At 29.3% G+C, this 18112-nt stretch overlaps 1 protein-coding gene across 5 annotated transcripts; it reads right to left on the bottom strand.

The window, feature by feature from the left end:
* Positions 1–1892: 1892 nt before the first annotated feature.
* LOC100793709 (SPX domain-containing membrane protein At4g22990) lies at positions 1893–16124 on the bottom strand. 5 transcript variants are annotated; one of them, XM_041012126.1, is made up of 14 exons: positions 16017–16115; positions 15789–15895; positions 10506–10614; positions 9852–9928; positions 8700–8820; positions 8068–8379; positions 7783–7896; positions 7228–7504; positions 7050–7125; positions 5682–5983; positions 4420–4592; positions 3424–3614; positions 2827–2960; positions 1893–2374 (listed from the first exon to the last, which is right to left on the bottom strand). In XM_041012126.1, exons 4-14 carry the CDS (start codon positions 9902–9904, stop codon positions 2136–2138), a joined length of 1992 nt encoding a protein of 663 aa, XP_040868060.1. In that variant the 5' UTR covers positions 9905–9928; positions 10506–10614; positions 15789–15895; positions 16017–16115; the 3' UTR covers positions 1893–2135. The 5 variants fall into 5 exon arrangements, with proteins under 5 accessions (XP_040868060.1, XP_006602776.1, XP_006602777.1 ...); XM_006602713.3 differs by having other exon boundaries at positions 7050–7504; positions 10506–10622; positions 16017–16124; XM_006602714.3 differs by having other exon boundaries at positions 7050–7504.
* Positions 16125–18112: the final 1988 nt, after the last annotated feature.

Below are 18112 nucleotides of genomic sequence, written 5' to 3'. Positions count from 1 at the left end.
AAATAAAATCTAGATAGAATAAAATCTGGATAATATAAGATTTAATAAAATAAAATTATTATTATTATTATTATTATTATTATTAGTTAAACAAGTCGGCTTGTCAAGCTTAACAAACTTTTCTTATGGTTTGAACTTGGCCTTTTTATCTAAAAAGACTTTTTAAAAAGCTTGAGTTTGACCTTTATAGTAAACAAGCCAAGCTGAGCCTTACATAGGTCGAGCCGAAGGCCCTCGACAAGCTGCTCGGCTCATTTCCACCCCTACTTGGAGTGCGTTCACCCCTGGGCATGTTTCGCTGGTGGTGTTAACGAAACAATTTTGGAAAGATTAAAAAATCGTTTATAATTATAAGATAATTGATGCTAGTAAATGTATTTATTTTATAGCATAATTGATGCTAAAATCGTTTAATCAAATCTCTTAATTGATACTAATAAATGCATTTATTTTTTTTTAGCATCAATTAATATTTTATTTTATAATTGAAAATAATTTTTAATCAAATCTCTTAATTGATGCTAAAAAAAAATTCAATTATGATAACAAATTTGGAAAGATTAAAAATTGTTTATAATTATAAGATAATTGATGCTAATAAATGTACTTATTTTATAGCATAATTGATGTTAAAATTGTTTGATCAAATCTCTTAATTGATGTTAATAAATGCATTTACTTTTTTTAGCATCAATTAATATTTTTTTATAATTGAAAATGATTTTTAATCAAATCTCTACTAATAAATACAATTTCAGCACCAATTTCGTCAATGAGGATGACGAAATTCACTCTCTGCACCTATTTCACCAATGAGGATGGCGAAATCCACTCTGCCAAGACTGTTTCGCCAATCCCAATGACGAAATGCTGACTGTTTCGCCAACCCCAATGGCAAAATGCACTCCAAGCTGTCACGTTGACGGATTCACTGATTGTACTGGCGAAATACTTACCAAAACAGACTCTGTGCAATATGTTTCAAAATAAACCCTTATTGAGAAATAATTTGTAAATGAAACCCAATATGATTAATTTGTCATTTCTGCACCAATTCCTTAGATTCAGTTACTACAGGTTTTGGAATGTGGCCTGACATTACTGAAGTGACTTTATAATGAGTTGGTCATTGTGTGATTTGGGTACATACCAACCCTTTCCTAAAAAATAGGAGGTAACCATATTTTCTCATAAGAGTTTAACGCATATGCACTAATAATATAAAACAGTGGTTTTACACTGTCATTCAATCGTAATTCACTATTTGAATTACTTTAAGATAATTTTAAAAATTAACAAACTTATTATACATGATAGATTGTGATAAAATCAGTATATAAAACTTTTTACACTGTTAGTACATAACTTTTTTTTCTCTTTTAATGTATAATGGATATTGGTCTAATACAATGGTGGTCAATTTTAACCAATGTGTCTTAAACACTTAAATTTAATATTGGTCTTGCTATCGGATGTCTTAAGGATATTGATCAAGGAGATACCATATTTGACAAATATCCAACTGAAGAACACAATTTTGTTGTAATTAGCATGTTTACAACTGTTTTCTTGTCGTTCTCAATGTCCAAAGGATGCAGTGTAACATATTCAATAAAATGATATATCTATACTTCACTTTTCACAGGTTTACTGTGCCCGTTTTTGCCACCAATTCTACTGTTTACAGTTCATAACATATTCAACTGTTTTCTTGTAATTATGCATTTACTAACTCAAACAAGGAATTTTAGGCTTGATAGTTACAAACCAAGTTTGATTTCAGTGCCAAATCGATTTTCAATATACTACATTGGCTAGGTGTATTCTCCTTGTCAAATTCGATTACTTGTTTAACAATATTTAGTTCAACTTTTTGATTAAAATGCTCAATATTAGGAGAAAAAAGGTCTATCTTGGAAAAGAACAATCTTCCACAAGGGAGATTTGCTCCTGCATTATTCATAGAAACATAATAGTACTAGATTTCAAAAACGTTATGCTGTCAACCTGAATCAGGTATCTTCCGACACTGGCTAATACAGCATTTTTTAACCACTACTCACCGATAAGTGAGTAGTTCACAAAATCCACTATATACACTTCAGATTTTTATTGAAAGGCTAATTACTTTTACTCTAATAAAGAGAGTTGTAGCTGTAGCAGGTAGCAATAATGGATGAGATGCAGATGAGGAGTGCAGGGAGTAAGGTGGTATTCAGGAGTTTACTTTCACTGAAATACCCAGAGATTGTTATTGTTCCATCTGCAATTACTCGGGCTAGAGTTCCAGCTTCTGTTGACAGCAATCCCCCATTGAAGGTTCCACGTGAAAGCCTTGATGACATCATTTTTGATAGAAGTGAAAGGTTCACTCCTGGATTAATTGAGCAAACAAAAAAACGTTGGCACATTCAAGGAGCAAATTTCAGCTTCAGAGTTTAGCATAAGATGTGAACCAACTTAAATCTTTGACCAAGTCATTATATAGAAATGAATGAGGCAAACAAATCTATCTAAAATATTTTCAGATGAGAAGAAAAAGCACCATTATGAAATTTAAGATTGTCACATAAAGTAAATTACCAGGTTAATGCCAATAACAGAAATAATCAACCTGTTTAACAATTGATGGGTTACATGATATCATAATCAGACCTTATTACATGATGGGTACAAACTAACTATGTACCTATTCATAGTCATCAGAATAGTTGAAGTATTGCCATTTTCATCTGATAATGCAAAGTTGTCAGCAAACCTTTCTATTCATGCCAGTTCTGTTTATTACTAAATAAATTTCGAGCATTACTTAATGAGAAAAAATACCTTCAAGAACTTCAGCAGACACAAATGTGATAAGGGCTGATCCAACATATTGAGTCACTGAGTAAGGAATCATTATATGGAAGCTTAGGAGTAGTCCAATGCAAACCATGATTTCTGATGTCAGTAGAACTTGCCTGCAAGCAGAAGCCAACCAGAAAGGAAAGATAAAATATGTGAGCAAACAAAAGAAAAAAGAGGTAAGACTCATCGTTTCGAGATAGAAGATGATAATTGTGGCACAAACTCCATTTAAAATGCACATTAACCCATGAACAAGTTGATAGATTTCTTATTACAAATCAAATCCTGGAGCTTTTCGAGGATCAGAAACAAAACTGTTCAAAATGGGAATTTTAAGGATCTAAAGATACACATTCTGCGATGTTAACTAGAGTCTAAGTGGTCCAATATAATTAACAATTCCTTAAGATTATAATGAATAGGACTGATGTTCTATAATGGAATATGATTCATTCTTAATACACTGTCTAGTCACTAACAAGAAATAATGAGTAGAATGAATTGAACTTTGATGTTGATGATGATGATTAATAAGACGAGATGTTTTTAATAGTAGTATAGTACTTGAATCTTTACCTTTCTTCAAACATATTGCTGATGTAGTTTCCAACAACAATATTTACTGGAAGCACAGTAAGACCAAGGCATGCGAGAAAAATGGATACATTGCTGGTTGTCCAAATAAAATAGTATTCTGTGATAAGGCTTGATTCAGCAAGAATGATCTCCATTGCATACTTAAGCATAAAATACACAAATAATTGAACCTGATAAATATATTTATTGTCAGTGCAAAAAGCTTGAATCTGAGTTCATACTATCATAGTTGAGATGATTGATTCATATTCATATTAAAGAAGGTTCAAAAAGGAAGGAATATGGGAAATGTTTAAATTTGATCTATTAAAGTCTAAGCATATATTTTCACCAATCTTACACAGGCTTCTCCCTGAATTGAAGTATAAATTTTCTGAGTCATATTAGTATCTCATTTTCTAAAAGAACCTACAATTATACCTGGTAAGTGCAAAGTCTGTAATTCGAGTTACTATATTTAAACATGTAGTTAATGCATGTAAAGTAACTTGGAAAATCAGGGATTTTTGAAGCGTCAATTATGAAGCAGAGAACCAGAGTAATTAATTTTTCCTGAATTCATAAGGTAGAGGCATTCAGATTTACAATAGTTTGGGAAAACAGAGCAGTGGTTAGTGAAAAGGGGAAACCAATAGAATAAGATATATTTCTCCTGTTCTGTTCACTTTAAATCAAGAAATAAAATCATGCTTCTCTTTTCTCTATTTCCATGGCGGAAAACCTAAAAGGAGTGGCTTCTAGATATCATGTTTCCTTGTTTTAATTGAGTAAGAATAGGAATCCAGTGTTAGTATAATGGGGGTTAGTACTTTGTATTTTCCATCACATCAAATCATTATTCATTTTAGATTATTCAATTGCTTAATGTCTCTTTTCCTTTCCTTTCCCTTCCTAAATCCATATAATTTCAACAAATACAAATATAAAATTATATACATGAAGCAAAAGTCATATTGATTGGTTTCTTTTTCTTACCTTTACTGATGGAGTAAGTAACTTATATGCCACCACAATAGAAGTCACAGGTTTCTTAGTTTCTTCAGTATTGTCATTTTCTTCTTCTCCATCTTCATCCAGCTCCTTTTCTTCTGAGTTCATTAGTAATGGTTGTGTACGCTCGTTCCCTACTGCAACTTGTACTACTGGTTCTATGCATTTTGACAAAATGCAAAAATATCTAATTAAGGATGAAGCATAAAATAAATAACTAAATATCACTTCATATCAACTTGGTGTTTTGGTAAGTTTAGCAAGATTGGAAAATGGATTTACTAACATGGAATCTAAAAACTTAAGTTTGTGGCATAGGATATGGCAGAAAACATTGACATAGAGTAGTAACACTGAGATTGATTGCTTTACAGGAGAAATTTGTATGACACGCAACAAGTTAACCTGATTTATCTAAAGGAATAATTGAATCACAATAAACATCTACTTTGAGCCAACATGTTGGATTTATTTTATTTTCATTTTCTTTTTCAATGTGATAGAGACAAATATTCGAATCTTGTGCCAGGGGAGATCAAGTAGACGGTAAAACGTGAGGATCAAACAAGGAAATGGGAAGAAAATCAACGAAAGTAAACAAATATTTTGAATTATCTCAATTTCTACAGTTCAATAATTAGTGAAAGTGCAGCAACCTTTTGATAATAAAATCCTTGAAGGCCAAGGATACAGATGTGGATATACTTACAGGAATGGGAAAGGTAAAATTCTGAATGTTACCTAACACTTAAGCAAAATTCAGTTTTTCTTATCCATCTCTCAAGCTTGGAAGGGATGGAGATTTATGTCAAGAAATGGAAGATACAATCGTGATAAGAAAAGCTGGTCTTATAGGATCATTTATTGAACATTAATAGGCAAAAAAAGACAAAAATAAATTTGATCTTGTTAATAAAAAACAGTAACCAAAATTATCCTTGGGGCATAGGCCTACACCAAGCCAAACAGAAAGGTCTGATATTGATGAAGGAAGTTAAAACATATACTTTTCAGAATTAATGTATGTAACTGTTGTTGGATACTAGCAAGATCAATGTGTCAAATCTCAAAAAACATAATAATCTTCAATATCACTACTAATGCAAGAGGAAGAAAGCAAATAGGAAAACTGATATAAATCACTTTTAAATCCCCACTCCCTCTCCTTCTATCATCTGGAGGAGGAAAGAACAATAAATAAGTGACTTCCATATAACTAAAAGAAACTAGTGGTCTTGCTGACATACCTGTATCTGCATGATATAGCACAAGATTTCCTTGATTCTCATGTGCGGGTTCCTTGAAACAAATCCACAACCACAGTAGATAGACAAGCCAAGCAAGAGCCATTATCCAGCCAGGCAGAGTGTCTTGGTTCATGGTGAACCTGTAAATCCTAAAATTTGTCTGTAACAAACAAGCAAGAGCTGGACCACAAGCCATTCCCAGAGCACTTGCACTAACAAAACCTGCTGAGGCCTGCATCCGAAGTTTCAATGGTACACAGTCACTGATATAACGCCTATTAACAGCCCTAGCAGAGCCTAACCTGAATATCATGATATTGAACACATCAATAGTGTCATGTCAATAAAAAACAGCAACTAGTTTTCAAAACAACGATGGCATAGTATATGCCTCAATATTTTTTTTCTTTTTAACAATGTTTTTGGTATATGTTAGGAAATCCCACATCTCATGTCTTAATTCTCGGGGTGCAACTTATATATCTATTGAACAACTACACTTAATGCAAATTGGTTGATTTCAAGTTGAAATCTAACATGCTATCAGAGTCTATAGCTCATCTTGATCAATCGCCTATTCCGGTCAGCTATAGCTCATCTTGGTCAATCGCCTATTCTGGTAGGCTCGCCTATTCTAGCAGGTATCTGTGGAGGGGGGGTGTTATACTCATAACTAATCTGACTGTAAGAAGCACTCCGATGAGTCATAACATACATAGTCTCACATTTCAGATAGTCAGTCAAGAAAGATGGTATTTTTCTATATATTTCAGTAAAATAAATATGTTTAGATTAAAAAGATCAACCACCAGAATATAGCTAAGTTACCTATGTAAAATTTCATCTAAAGCATTATGTACTTCATAAAATGTTGCATTTGATTACCAATTAATCAAGAGAGTATGTAAATTGCACTGTGTTTGAAATATAGGATATATAGCTACAAAGGCAGCATAGGAATACCTGAATATGACCTTATTTGTACTTCTTTTACTAATCCATACTATTTCATGTACTACCTAAATTTCAGTATGGTATGCAAATAATACATTTGCAATATAACAAAGGTAGCATAGGAATACCGGATTCTGAAGTTATGCTACACTAAGTTATGATATTGTAGGTGAGTATATCTTGGGTAAATCAGGCACAGTTGATTCTTTAAGTCTAAGTTACTCTACAAACTTATGATAAAATATACCATAATCTGATAAGATAAGTCAAATTTACAGAAAGGTATCTCGCAAATTTTTTGAAATGATCAACTGGCTGTAAGTATAATATGTAACAGTTTTTTGCTAGCAAGAGAATAGCATAGAAGTTACCAATATGGAAGGTATGAAATATTGAGTGACAGGGATAACTTACCCACAGAAAAGACGTCCCATCAGTAGAACTACTATTGAATTCATATCAAAAGCCAATGCATACAAGGTGTTCCCAACTACAAGAACAATGCTACTGAAGATGAGTGGTCGTAGATATGAACGGTTCGACCATGCACTGAAATAAACTGAAGAAAACACCTGTGCAACAGCCATCATACCAATGACCACACCACACACACTTGCTGCAGCTCCAAGGCTCAAGGTATAGTTGTCTGCCGTAGGTACAATAATGTAGGTGTTCACCATATACAAAAATGTATTTGCCAAGTTCAAAAGAAGCGACATGAAATGATATCTTTCATCAACAATATGATCTTCACTTGGAAATGGCAGCTCCTCTTTCATGATAAAAGCATGTCTTCCCAAAAACTGAAGGAAGTTTGTTGAGTTTGACAATCTGGCTACAGCTTCTTTGATGGAATCAAGAATAGGATCCTTCAAAAGAAGTCAGATGATAACTGTCATCGAGTGTTGCATGAATACCTTAAAATGTGAGTAATTATCTTCAGATTTAATATATGTTGATATAATAACAGATGGCTCTTAATTTCCCTGATTATAATGGATGGATTTTAAAAGCCTGTGGTGTGGTTGATACCCACAATTTCAATATCCCTATGCCTATCTTTTCTCTCCCCCAAATTGGTATCAGAGCAAACACAAGAGGTGGTAGAGCTTAGCAGTATCATGCATATAATTGATCAAGAACTAACCTGATGAGTATAAGAAGGCTGGTCATATATAGAAATGTAGCTTCCTAGAGATTGTTGTAAATCCTGAAGGTCAGCCAGACCATGAGATAAGACTCCAACAACAGCCCCAATGCCCTGCAAAGAAGCTATTACATTATACTACCTAAAACAAACAAAGAGCAGACAAGAAAAAGCTATCTTATATTTTGTAACATTAGTGTTTAACATTAAACAGAATGGTTGATCAGCTTCAAACAACTTAAAGTAAAATTTGAAATATATTGTATTCAAGGTCAGAAACATTACCACATGCCTGAAAACCTGCCTTAATTGGGAATAAGGATGATTTGCACGTGTCTTGACATAATAGTCTGTGAATTTATAGCCGAACCGTTTATCAAACTTCTTCAAGATCTTTCTCAAACCAATAGCATTCATTTCCACAAAATTAAGAAGCCTTAAAAGATCTCGTCCAACGTCTCTATATGCTTCTTGAAGTTCAGAGATGTTTATACTATTTGACTGCTGGAAAAGAGTATGGTGATCTTGTCCAATATTTGACAGCCTATGTGCAAGTACTCCTTGTTGTTCAAGCAGAAATAAAACAATTTTTTCTATCTGAAATTCAAGGTTACGGAAAGATTACTTAGAATTTATTGGTTGTTATATGGGCAATATATGATTAATAAGACTCTTTATCCTCAATTTGTTTTTTGAATTTTAAGTGACATATTGATAACACAAAAGCTCTCTGGCTCTTCTCTCCCATTCTTGTAAAACGATTACCCTGAAGTACAAGTTTTTGTTTGGTTTTCTTCATGTGGTTGCTTTCTAAACTTCAAGGTTAAATTATAAATTTCAATTATAAAAAGAATATATTTAGGTAGATGATTTTTTTTCCTATTATATAAAAATGATAAACATGTCTCGTCAGATACCTGATTGTCTAGCAGCATTGAGAAGTCTCTTAGAACATTATGGCGATTTTGAGCTCCAACCTCCATTTGTTCTACATATCTCTTGACTTTCTTCTTCATTAACTTATAGTTGATGTAATATCTGAAAAAAGTTTAAACATGTATAACCTTAAGTTAAACAATCATTTCTTGCTTTAGTGCAAGTATTATTACCACCAATAAAACAAAAGGGTTGAAAATATTATTACAAAATAGAAAAGAATGAATTGAACAATATTAAAGTTCATTAACCATGTCAGAGAAAAAACGAATAAGAAATAATATTATGAAATCATCTTTATTTCTTTTCCTCATACTTATTATTTAGAGTTGATGCTTTTATTGCCTTTGTTCAAGGAAAGTGTGTAGAAGTTTGTATTGTCTTTGTTCCTTAAAATCCTTCTATTTAGATGCTTCTTATCAATAATAATTCTGACGGCCAGAGCTACCTCAGAGTAACAACTCTCCCTCTCTGTGCGTGTGTGTGCCAGTGCCAGGAATTGCATAGACAAGACTTTTTATGAAGAGGTTTAATTACTCATTTGATTCCTATATCAGCACAATCTTTACAATATAGTCCCTACAACTAGAAACTACTCATTTTAGTCTCCAAAAAGTAAATACTTTTTAACTCAATAGTCCTTGTACATACACTTTTTAATCTGTCTTATTCCTTATAATTCTGGATGAAAGGGATTAAAGCTGATTAAAAAGTGTATGCAATGCATAGGGACTAAAATGGTAATTTTTAGGTGTAGCCGTGTAGGGATTAAAATGTAAAGATTGTGTATGCATAGGAATCAAATGAGTAATTAAACCTTAAAAAAATATCTTCAAAACTTGGTCAAGTGAAGCTGAGCTACATTATCACTCAGAAACATGCATAGTATATATAAAACCAGAGTGTTAACTGTTAAGAAGGCATAGGTCTGATAGTAAGTCAAGTAAATCCAAACTAAAGCAAAGAAATAAACAAAAAGAAAATGAACTAAATGTGATATTGAGCACAGTCAAGAGATGGCGTAAAATTGGGAAGGCATGGTATATTCTGTCTAATATAAATAAATAAATAAATAAATAAATAAAAATCCTTCAAGAATTTGATAGTAGCTGATCTCAGTTAAATAAACGTACCCTTTCCATTCTTGAATTTGTAATTCTCTCAACTTTTTACAGTAGCCAACCATACTGAAGAAAGAAATATCAGTGAACTGCAGCAAACCAGGAACAAGAAGAGTTAAGACACCTACAATGCTACATAACAATTTCAAGTAGGGGTGCTCATAGTTTAGTTATTCTAATAACCATAACTAACTAATAACTAGATTATAAATAATTATTATAACCATAACAATAATCAATTTTGCATAACCGGTTATAATTTGGTATAACTAGTTATTAATTTTAAAAATCAGTTATATAACCGGTTATGAATATATGATTAATTATATAACCAGTTATATTCATAGCTAGTTATATAAGCAATTATATCTATAACTTAGAAGAGAGGATAAAAAGAGTGAGAAAAAAAAACAAAATTAACATTTTAAATTGTACAGGTTATTGTAATCTGTTAGAAGTTATAACTAGTTATAATAACCAGTTATAAAAACTAAATAACCAAATTTTAAATAACTAACAAAACAGTTATTATTTTATAACTAGTTTTAACTAACCAGTTATTATGCAACTAGTTATATACAGTTATGAGTAACTGGTTTTATAACTAGTTAATTTGAGCACCCCTAATTTAAAGCTTTACAAAACTGTGTAAATAGAAACATAAACCTGATGATAATAGCAGCAACTCTCTTTCCTCTCAGAGATCAATACTTCTATTGGCAGACCCCGAAGAAAAGGAATACTTGTAAGGGTACAACATCATGGACTTTGGTAGCTGAAACACTGAAACCACACTTGTTAAGCTCAATCAGGAACACTTTAGTTATGAATAAGAGAAGCACAACATAGAAAGAAATAACACAACACAAATGAGAAGAGCATATTCAGTGAAAACTTATGATCTTCTCCATGCACTATTGATATCATATCATAACTCAGTAAACACAAAACTCACATTTTGAAATGCCAGACACAAAAAAAAAAATCAGCACTAAATTCAAAATCCAAAACAGCAATAGTGGTTCTGTGCAGAAGAAAAAACACCAAAGATGATTACCAAAACTAAATGATCGCCAGGAAATGAGGAGAGTGAAAGTCAGAAGGTTAACAAAAAAAAAAAACAATACCAAGTTCAAAATATATAGTGAAACACCTTTGTCCTTGTCATTGTCAGGGACATACATGGCTGTAATATCTTCTTGTGTGTTCTAGTTTCGTCAGCAGCAACAACAATATACATAAACAATTCAGAAACTCAAGTTCCCATGACAAAGACAAGCCAAGAAAATGTGGTTAAATGGTAATTGCTTCTGAGTGAAAAGGGTGTAATTGAGAATCACGAATTTTTGGCACAGGGGAAGTGAAAGTAGGGTGTTGGCATATTGGATTGGATTGACATTGAAGAGAAAAAATCATTGCACCAAGTTATATTAATTTTCTTTAATTTAACATCTAATCAATTTAATTTGAAATTTAAACATTATATAAATCATTTTAAAAGGGTTTAGATCAAATTAAGAGTTTGACTGTGATGATTGATTATGTAAAATAAATTCTAATTGAATTATAATATAAAATTATTTTATAATATTTTTAGTGCATAACTTCTTTTTTCATAAATTATTTGTCGGTTTCAGACTTTTTTGTTTTTAAGGAAATAGTAAAATATATTTAAAATATTAAATATTTCATTTATAATAATATAATTAAAATATCCAATATATATATATATATATATATATATATATATATATATATATATATATATATATATATATATATATATATATATATATGATGAAAGTACGAGAAAAGGGGCACGTGACAATTCAAGGATTGACGTTAACCATCCTGATGAGCAGGAGTAGAGACTGTCTAACATATGGAGAGAGAATTTTTTTAATGAGGACTGCTGTCGAATAATGCTAAACATTTATTTTATTTTTTAGAATATGTAAATAGATGATAAATTAATCTTTAAAAAAATATTTTAAATGTGAAAAATATGATAAATTAATCATATTATTAAATTTATAAGATAATTTTATTATTAAATTGTAATGTTGAAAATCAATTTAATAATAACTATATACGGGTGGTTCTTCCTTTTCTCCGTGGAAGCGTGTGCACATGTGTTTAACATTCAAAATTATATTCAAGGAACAAAAATATACTATTCTATCTTCTTTTCTTTATTAATAGTATAAAAACTCATTATACAAAAATTAAACTTAATTATCTTTCAATCATTAATTGTTATGTAATTAAAAATAAATAAATAATACATGCATCAACAATACTAATTTTTTTTCAGTGATATAATAACAAATTATCATATACAATTAGATTATATGACTTTACTATAATTACTTTAAAATTTCTGATTAGTTATTTGACAATATAAAAATGATTACATTGAGAATAGATAATTAATGATTACATGTATCATTGTTGATGCATGTATTAGTTAACTCATTAAAAATTAGTAATTTCTTTAATTATTTTAAAAGTCATATTTAAAATTATTTCTAAATACATTCAATTTCTAACTGACTTTTAATTAAAAATAATGTTAAATATGACTTTTAAAATAATTAAAGAAACTACTGATTTTAATGAGTTTAATAGATAAATAATAGATGCATCAATAATATTTTAATGAATTTAATAGATAACTAATACATGCATGTATTATTTTTACATTGAGAATAGATAATTTGTTAAATAAATAATACATGCATCAACAATATTTTAACAAAGATAATAAATAAATTGAATAAATATTTTAAAAATAAAAAAGAAATAAAATATAAAAAAGTTACTAGAAGCGATTAATAGTTATGTTCAGAAAGATATTATCATTAGTTTTTAACTTTTTTTTAATAGCTAAAAAGTTTGTTTTATAGTTCAATAAATAAGTTTTTTTTAATTTTAATTTCTAATTTTTTGTACTTTTTCTTATTTTTTTCTTTAATATATTTATTCAATTCTCTAGTTATTCTTTTTAAATAAATCATAATTTTATTATTTTTTTGTCATTCTATATTTTTTTAGTTACTTTAATATTTAATTTTATCTAAATACTTATAATTTAATAAAATAATTTGTTAACTTTCACTGTCAGCTACCTTATTAGCTTCCATCTAATTTTTTCGATTAATTTTGTCAAACATAACTTTAAAAAAATACTAAAAGTTATTAAAAAATATTAAAAATTACTTTAAAAAATTTAATAAAAAATTCATTAATAAAAAATATTAAAAACTAACTAAAATGACTTACTAAAGATAATCTATCATGATCATAAATGTATCAAAATTAAGCTCTCCACCGAAGTCTGCCATTTGTTCTCTTTTATGTGTCATTATGAATTAATGGTAATTATATTATTAGAATAAACTATCTTTTTCGTGGATTTTTGATGACTAAAAGGAGCCAAAATTCGTCCATAACAAACTAACAAATAAAATTTTTTATCACCAAATGTTAATAATTATTTTATTAATTTTCGTTAACAAAAAGAAATCGAATCTGGGACTTTTCTTTCCTTCCCATATATCATTCTTAATTACATAACTAACCACATATCTCCGCTAACGAATAAAGATTATAGCATCTAAAGTCGGCCAGTAAGGCAAGACTCTAAAAAGAAGAAAAAGTAAAGAAATACATAAAATTGCATGACTCTATTTTTGTATTATTGATCTATAATATAGTATATAGCAATTTAATAGTGATGGGTAGTATTTGTAGCAATAAAAAAATTATTAAACTGGCTTTTGTTATCTCCTGAGACTCGTTTGTCAAATCTAAGAACTATATGTGGTCACAAAAAATAAAACAAATTATACAATTACGTATTTTAATTTTTCAAAAATAAATAATAAGAATAGCTTAATTACATTTTTCATACAAGACTAAAATATGATTTTGATCCCTAATAAATACCCAAATTTTATATTTACTTCCTAATAATTTTTTTTATTAACTTCTTAATAAAATAATAATTTTATTTTTTTTCTTTAATATTTTCTATTAAATTAATAAATTTTGTGTTTATTTCCTAATAAAAATTTTCATTTATTAGTAATTTTTTCAAAGAGACTAATAACAAATGAAAAGAAATTTCATAGAAAACAAATATGAAATTACTAATTTATTGGGACTAGAAAATACCAAGAACAAAAAATAAAATTTTTGTTTCATAAAAAACAAAAAAAATTATTAGAAAACAAAAAAAAATTAAATATTTATTAAAAATCACAAACAAAATTTAACCTTTCTTATATGAGATTTTTGAGATTTCAAATGATATACAGAAATCAAATTAGAATATTTTGCTTTTAGGATACTCAGCCAAAGAATCTTTTCACACGAGTCACCGGTGGTCCTGTCCTGATATATTATTGCTAAGGAATCTCTAAGAGAAAATGACAACCAAGCAAAACTATATTGACTTAGAGGAAATATTTGCGGCTATAAACATTAGTACAAAAGTTCGTTATCAATTATACAACACACAAAGTCACAAACGAGTTTAGGATCCTTTCCATTAGGGGCATGTGCAGCAGGAGAGAGAAAAACAAACCTTACTACTGCACCATGTAGGTGGATAGAGGGAATCTTAAGGACACACATATATACAAAATTATGCTTTCAAAATTTGTGCCATTAGGCTTGTTGTCACTAGGCACTTATCCGTTTAATTTTCGGGGATTATGTATAGCTAAGTCTTGAAAAATCATGCAATATGTACTCAAAATACAATTGTGGTCAAACAAATAATAAGTATTACTGTTGTGTGAGAGCAAGTAGTTTTTTTTTTTATTTGGCTTGAGAGAGCAAGCAGTTGTTGCTTGTAAAGTTCTTATAGAAGTTACTTACCACAATCAAGGTTGTCTCTGATTATTAAAAACTAATTTTCCAAGTTAAAATGGGTTTTTTTTTGTGTGAGTGAAGAGATAAAATGAAACCCACTTAAAATAAGATATAAAAGCTCAACTTAGGTTTAACTATTGAAGTTAAGAATTGTGGGTATTAATTTTTAAATTTCGTGTGACAATAAGAGATCCACTAAAAGAGAGTTAAGAATTCAAATTGAGTTCTTAAATATTAGAGATACTCTTACACTAACTAAAATGTTAATTTTATTTTCATAAAAAAAACTAAAATATTAATTTATGATGACTAAATCGCCCAATTACTCTTCTAATTCCTAAAGAATTAATAATTTTTAGCAACTCCATTCACACATACAGAAATGCATGGCACAACAATTTTTTTTCCTGTTACGGATATATGATCTACTTTTTCATATTTGTCTCGATAAAGTAAGTAATGGCCGATATTCTAACAAATGCATACACGTACAATTGATATCAACTGTTAATTTTCTCATCAATTATGTTAAAGTCATGCCCACTTGTTGATATAAGAACCAAAAGGCATTCATGTTGACATGATGAGTGAAACATGAGTTTCCAAGAGACTCCTCCAAGTGTCACTTGAACTATGATATAACACTCAGTTATATAATAACATAACACTTTAATTTAAAAATACATTCTCCAAATCGACCACATGCACAATCAGAGGCAGATCCTTTTAATTTAAAGAAGTTATATATTTCTGATATTAGTATCACAGGGAGGCACTTGAAGTCTCGAACAATATCATGACACTAATGAACTAGGATTTTATATATATATATATATATAATAAGATAACACTCATGAACGATTAATGCAATACCACTTGAAAATTGAAAAATACATCCTCCAAATCGATCACGCGATGGAGATTCTTTGTAAAGAAGAGTTATATATATAGCTGCTATATGTAAAAGTATCATAGGATTCAAAATACATGATGTGTGTACTTTTAATTTGCCAATGAAAAGGTAAAAATAACATATGCACGTATTCAAATAAAGGGTATGCGTTGACTTACCATAGCTGAGATGAAGATTAAAGACATTATTAATCCATGAGTGTAACACTTCTGCTTCAATGCTTTAGACACGCTTGACTTTGAGAAAAGCATGGAGCAAAATTTACCTGAAAATGAAAACAAATATAGAAATTTTACTATCTTTAAACAGAAGCTCCTGGATATACATGTAACAAAGTGATGAGTGACTTGACAACCAACAAATCCAAGTTTAGAAGCCAAACTCACCACTGTATACAGAACTGAAACTGTGAGACACACTCTCTTGGCTTTTAGAAAATCAAAAGGGCACACATTCACATGTTAACCAAAACCCCTCTATAAAATTTATAGCATGGTAAGAATCACCATGATGATCTTATAAATCATATATTGCCAAACTTTTCTATCAGTAGTGGACACGTGTTTTGTCCTGAGTCCAAAAGTGTCTTTATGCAGTTCAGTTAATTATTTTGTCCACAATTGTTGATAATTAACAGTGTTGTATCTCCGGACTATTTTTTTAACCCAACTTATGAACAAACTAGAGTACCTTTTTGAATACAAGCACTAGTATACCCAAAAACATAAAAAGACTTCTAGAGTTTATCAGAAACTATAGGGATTGCTCTATTAATATAAGACTTACACATACTTTTCAATAACTTTATATGTGACATGATGTTTAACAATTCAACTATTCAATCATAATTTCCTATTATCATAATTATTGTATCAAATCTTATAAAAATTGAGTAACTATTAGGATATAATAATTAAAAAATTTATTTTCATATATATTAAACATTTTATCCTATTAATTATATATAGACAAAGTACCAAACAAAATATTAACTAATAAAAAAATTAAAAATATATAAGAATTTTCAATTTAACGTTAATTAATTAAGTTAATTTAAAATAAATTTATCTAAGAAAAAAAATTCTAAAAACTGTAAAATAAGATTTGACAAGACCATATAAATATGACACAATACTTACTATACATGAGAATTCATAATTAAATTACAATATAAAAAACCATTTATGTTGTTATTACATTTTAATAAAATTTAAATATTTTACGCTAATAATATATCAAAATAAAACATAAAATAATGTCTATCCAAAAACTATGTATAATATAATTTTATAGATGTCCACAGAAATGTAAAAGAAATGCTCCAAATTTTCCTAACTATATGTTTCAGATGTGAACATGTGTTTGGGTATTTTGCTAAAGTAAAATATTTACTACAAGGATACAATAAAATCTCGTTAATTTGAATCCATTTTGTGGCAGTAACGGGTGTCCCTTTTCCAATGTATAATACCGTTTCACATGCCATTTATTTTTAAAGCACACAATTCATTCATTTGTATGGTCCACCAAGAATATTCTTCTTCTATCCATATCAGGCATGACGATGAATAATATACATGGTGTCACTTTTTCCCACAATTTCTTTGTTTAAGTATTTTTTGCACTATAAATGTGGGTCACTCAGACATATATAGTCATAGATAAGAGCGTGCAAGCTTATGCGTTGTCTAGAAGTTATTCGTGAATGAAATTTTGTCACAAAAGTAAGTGACAAACCCCGGATGTGGTAGTAAAGAAAGTATTAATGTAAACCATGTAAAAGGTCTGAGTTTATATTTATTTTTTTATCATCGTCACATTGTACGAAATATTTATTAATTTTATTAACAATTAGTTTTTATTAAAATTTTGATTGATCATTTATAATGTGTTTTTTTATTATATTTTTTTATTCACAAAATTTAAATTTATCATCTTACTTAAAAAAATGAGTTTAGTTATATTTAAATTAAGGAAATGTTGGTTCTGAGTTCTCAATATAATGGGATGTGGATTTTGTTTGCCTTTTGTTTTTCCTTTTCCTAGATTAGGTGAGAAAGTGAAAGACTTTGGGTTTGCAAATTGTGACTTTTCTAAGATCAAAGACCACCTTGAACCTAAAGGGCCTATAATCTGCAAGATATATAAAGGCGAAAAAGTGTGGACCTAACTTTGTATATATGTGGTAGGAAATATATATATGTTTTATCATATAATTAACTTGGATTTTAGTGGGAGATCTTAGAAATTCCTTCTTTGAAAAGGGTAAAGAAAATCTCATGGTATGTATGGCTAGAGGAAAAAAAACAAGTTTGTATTTTCAGTGTTTGAACTTGAAAAAAAGAAATCAAACTAAATTATAATATAGTAGTGTATATTAATTATTATGAGACTAATTGCCAGAGCATTATTTCGTTCATCATATCCATGATTTAGAGAGAGCTTAGCAATCAGTTTCCTTAATGGAGGTCATATCCAATGA

Source organism: Glycine max, chromosome 18 (assembly GCF_000004515.6).
Source record: "Glycine max cultivar Williams 82 chromosome 18, Glycine_max_v4.0, whole genome shotgun sequence".
In the NCBI taxonomy this organism is placed as follows: domain Eukaryota; kingdom Viridiplantae; phylum Streptophyta; class Magnoliopsida; order Fabales; family Fabaceae; genus Glycine; species Glycine max.
The sequence above is the reverse complement of the archived record's forward strand: the minus strand, read 5'-3'. Positions and strand labels throughout refer to the sequence as shown.

What these genes read in the sequence shown, in the direction of transcription:
- LOC100793709 (XM_006602713.3), bottom strand. Translation starts at nt 9,904, where the DNA reads ATGGTTGGCTACTGTAAAAAGTTGAGAGAATTACAAATTCAAGAATGG. An exon ending in CAAATTCAAGAATGGAAAGG is followed by an intron (nt 8,821 to 9,851) that starts GTACGTTTATTT and finishes AACTTTTTTCAG; the next exon opens with ATATTACATCAACTATAAGT. An exon ending in CAATGCTGCTAGACAATCAG is followed by an intron (nt 8,380 to 8,699) that starts GTATCTGACGAG and finishes CTTGAATTTCAG; the next exon opens with ATAGAAAAAATTGTTTTATT.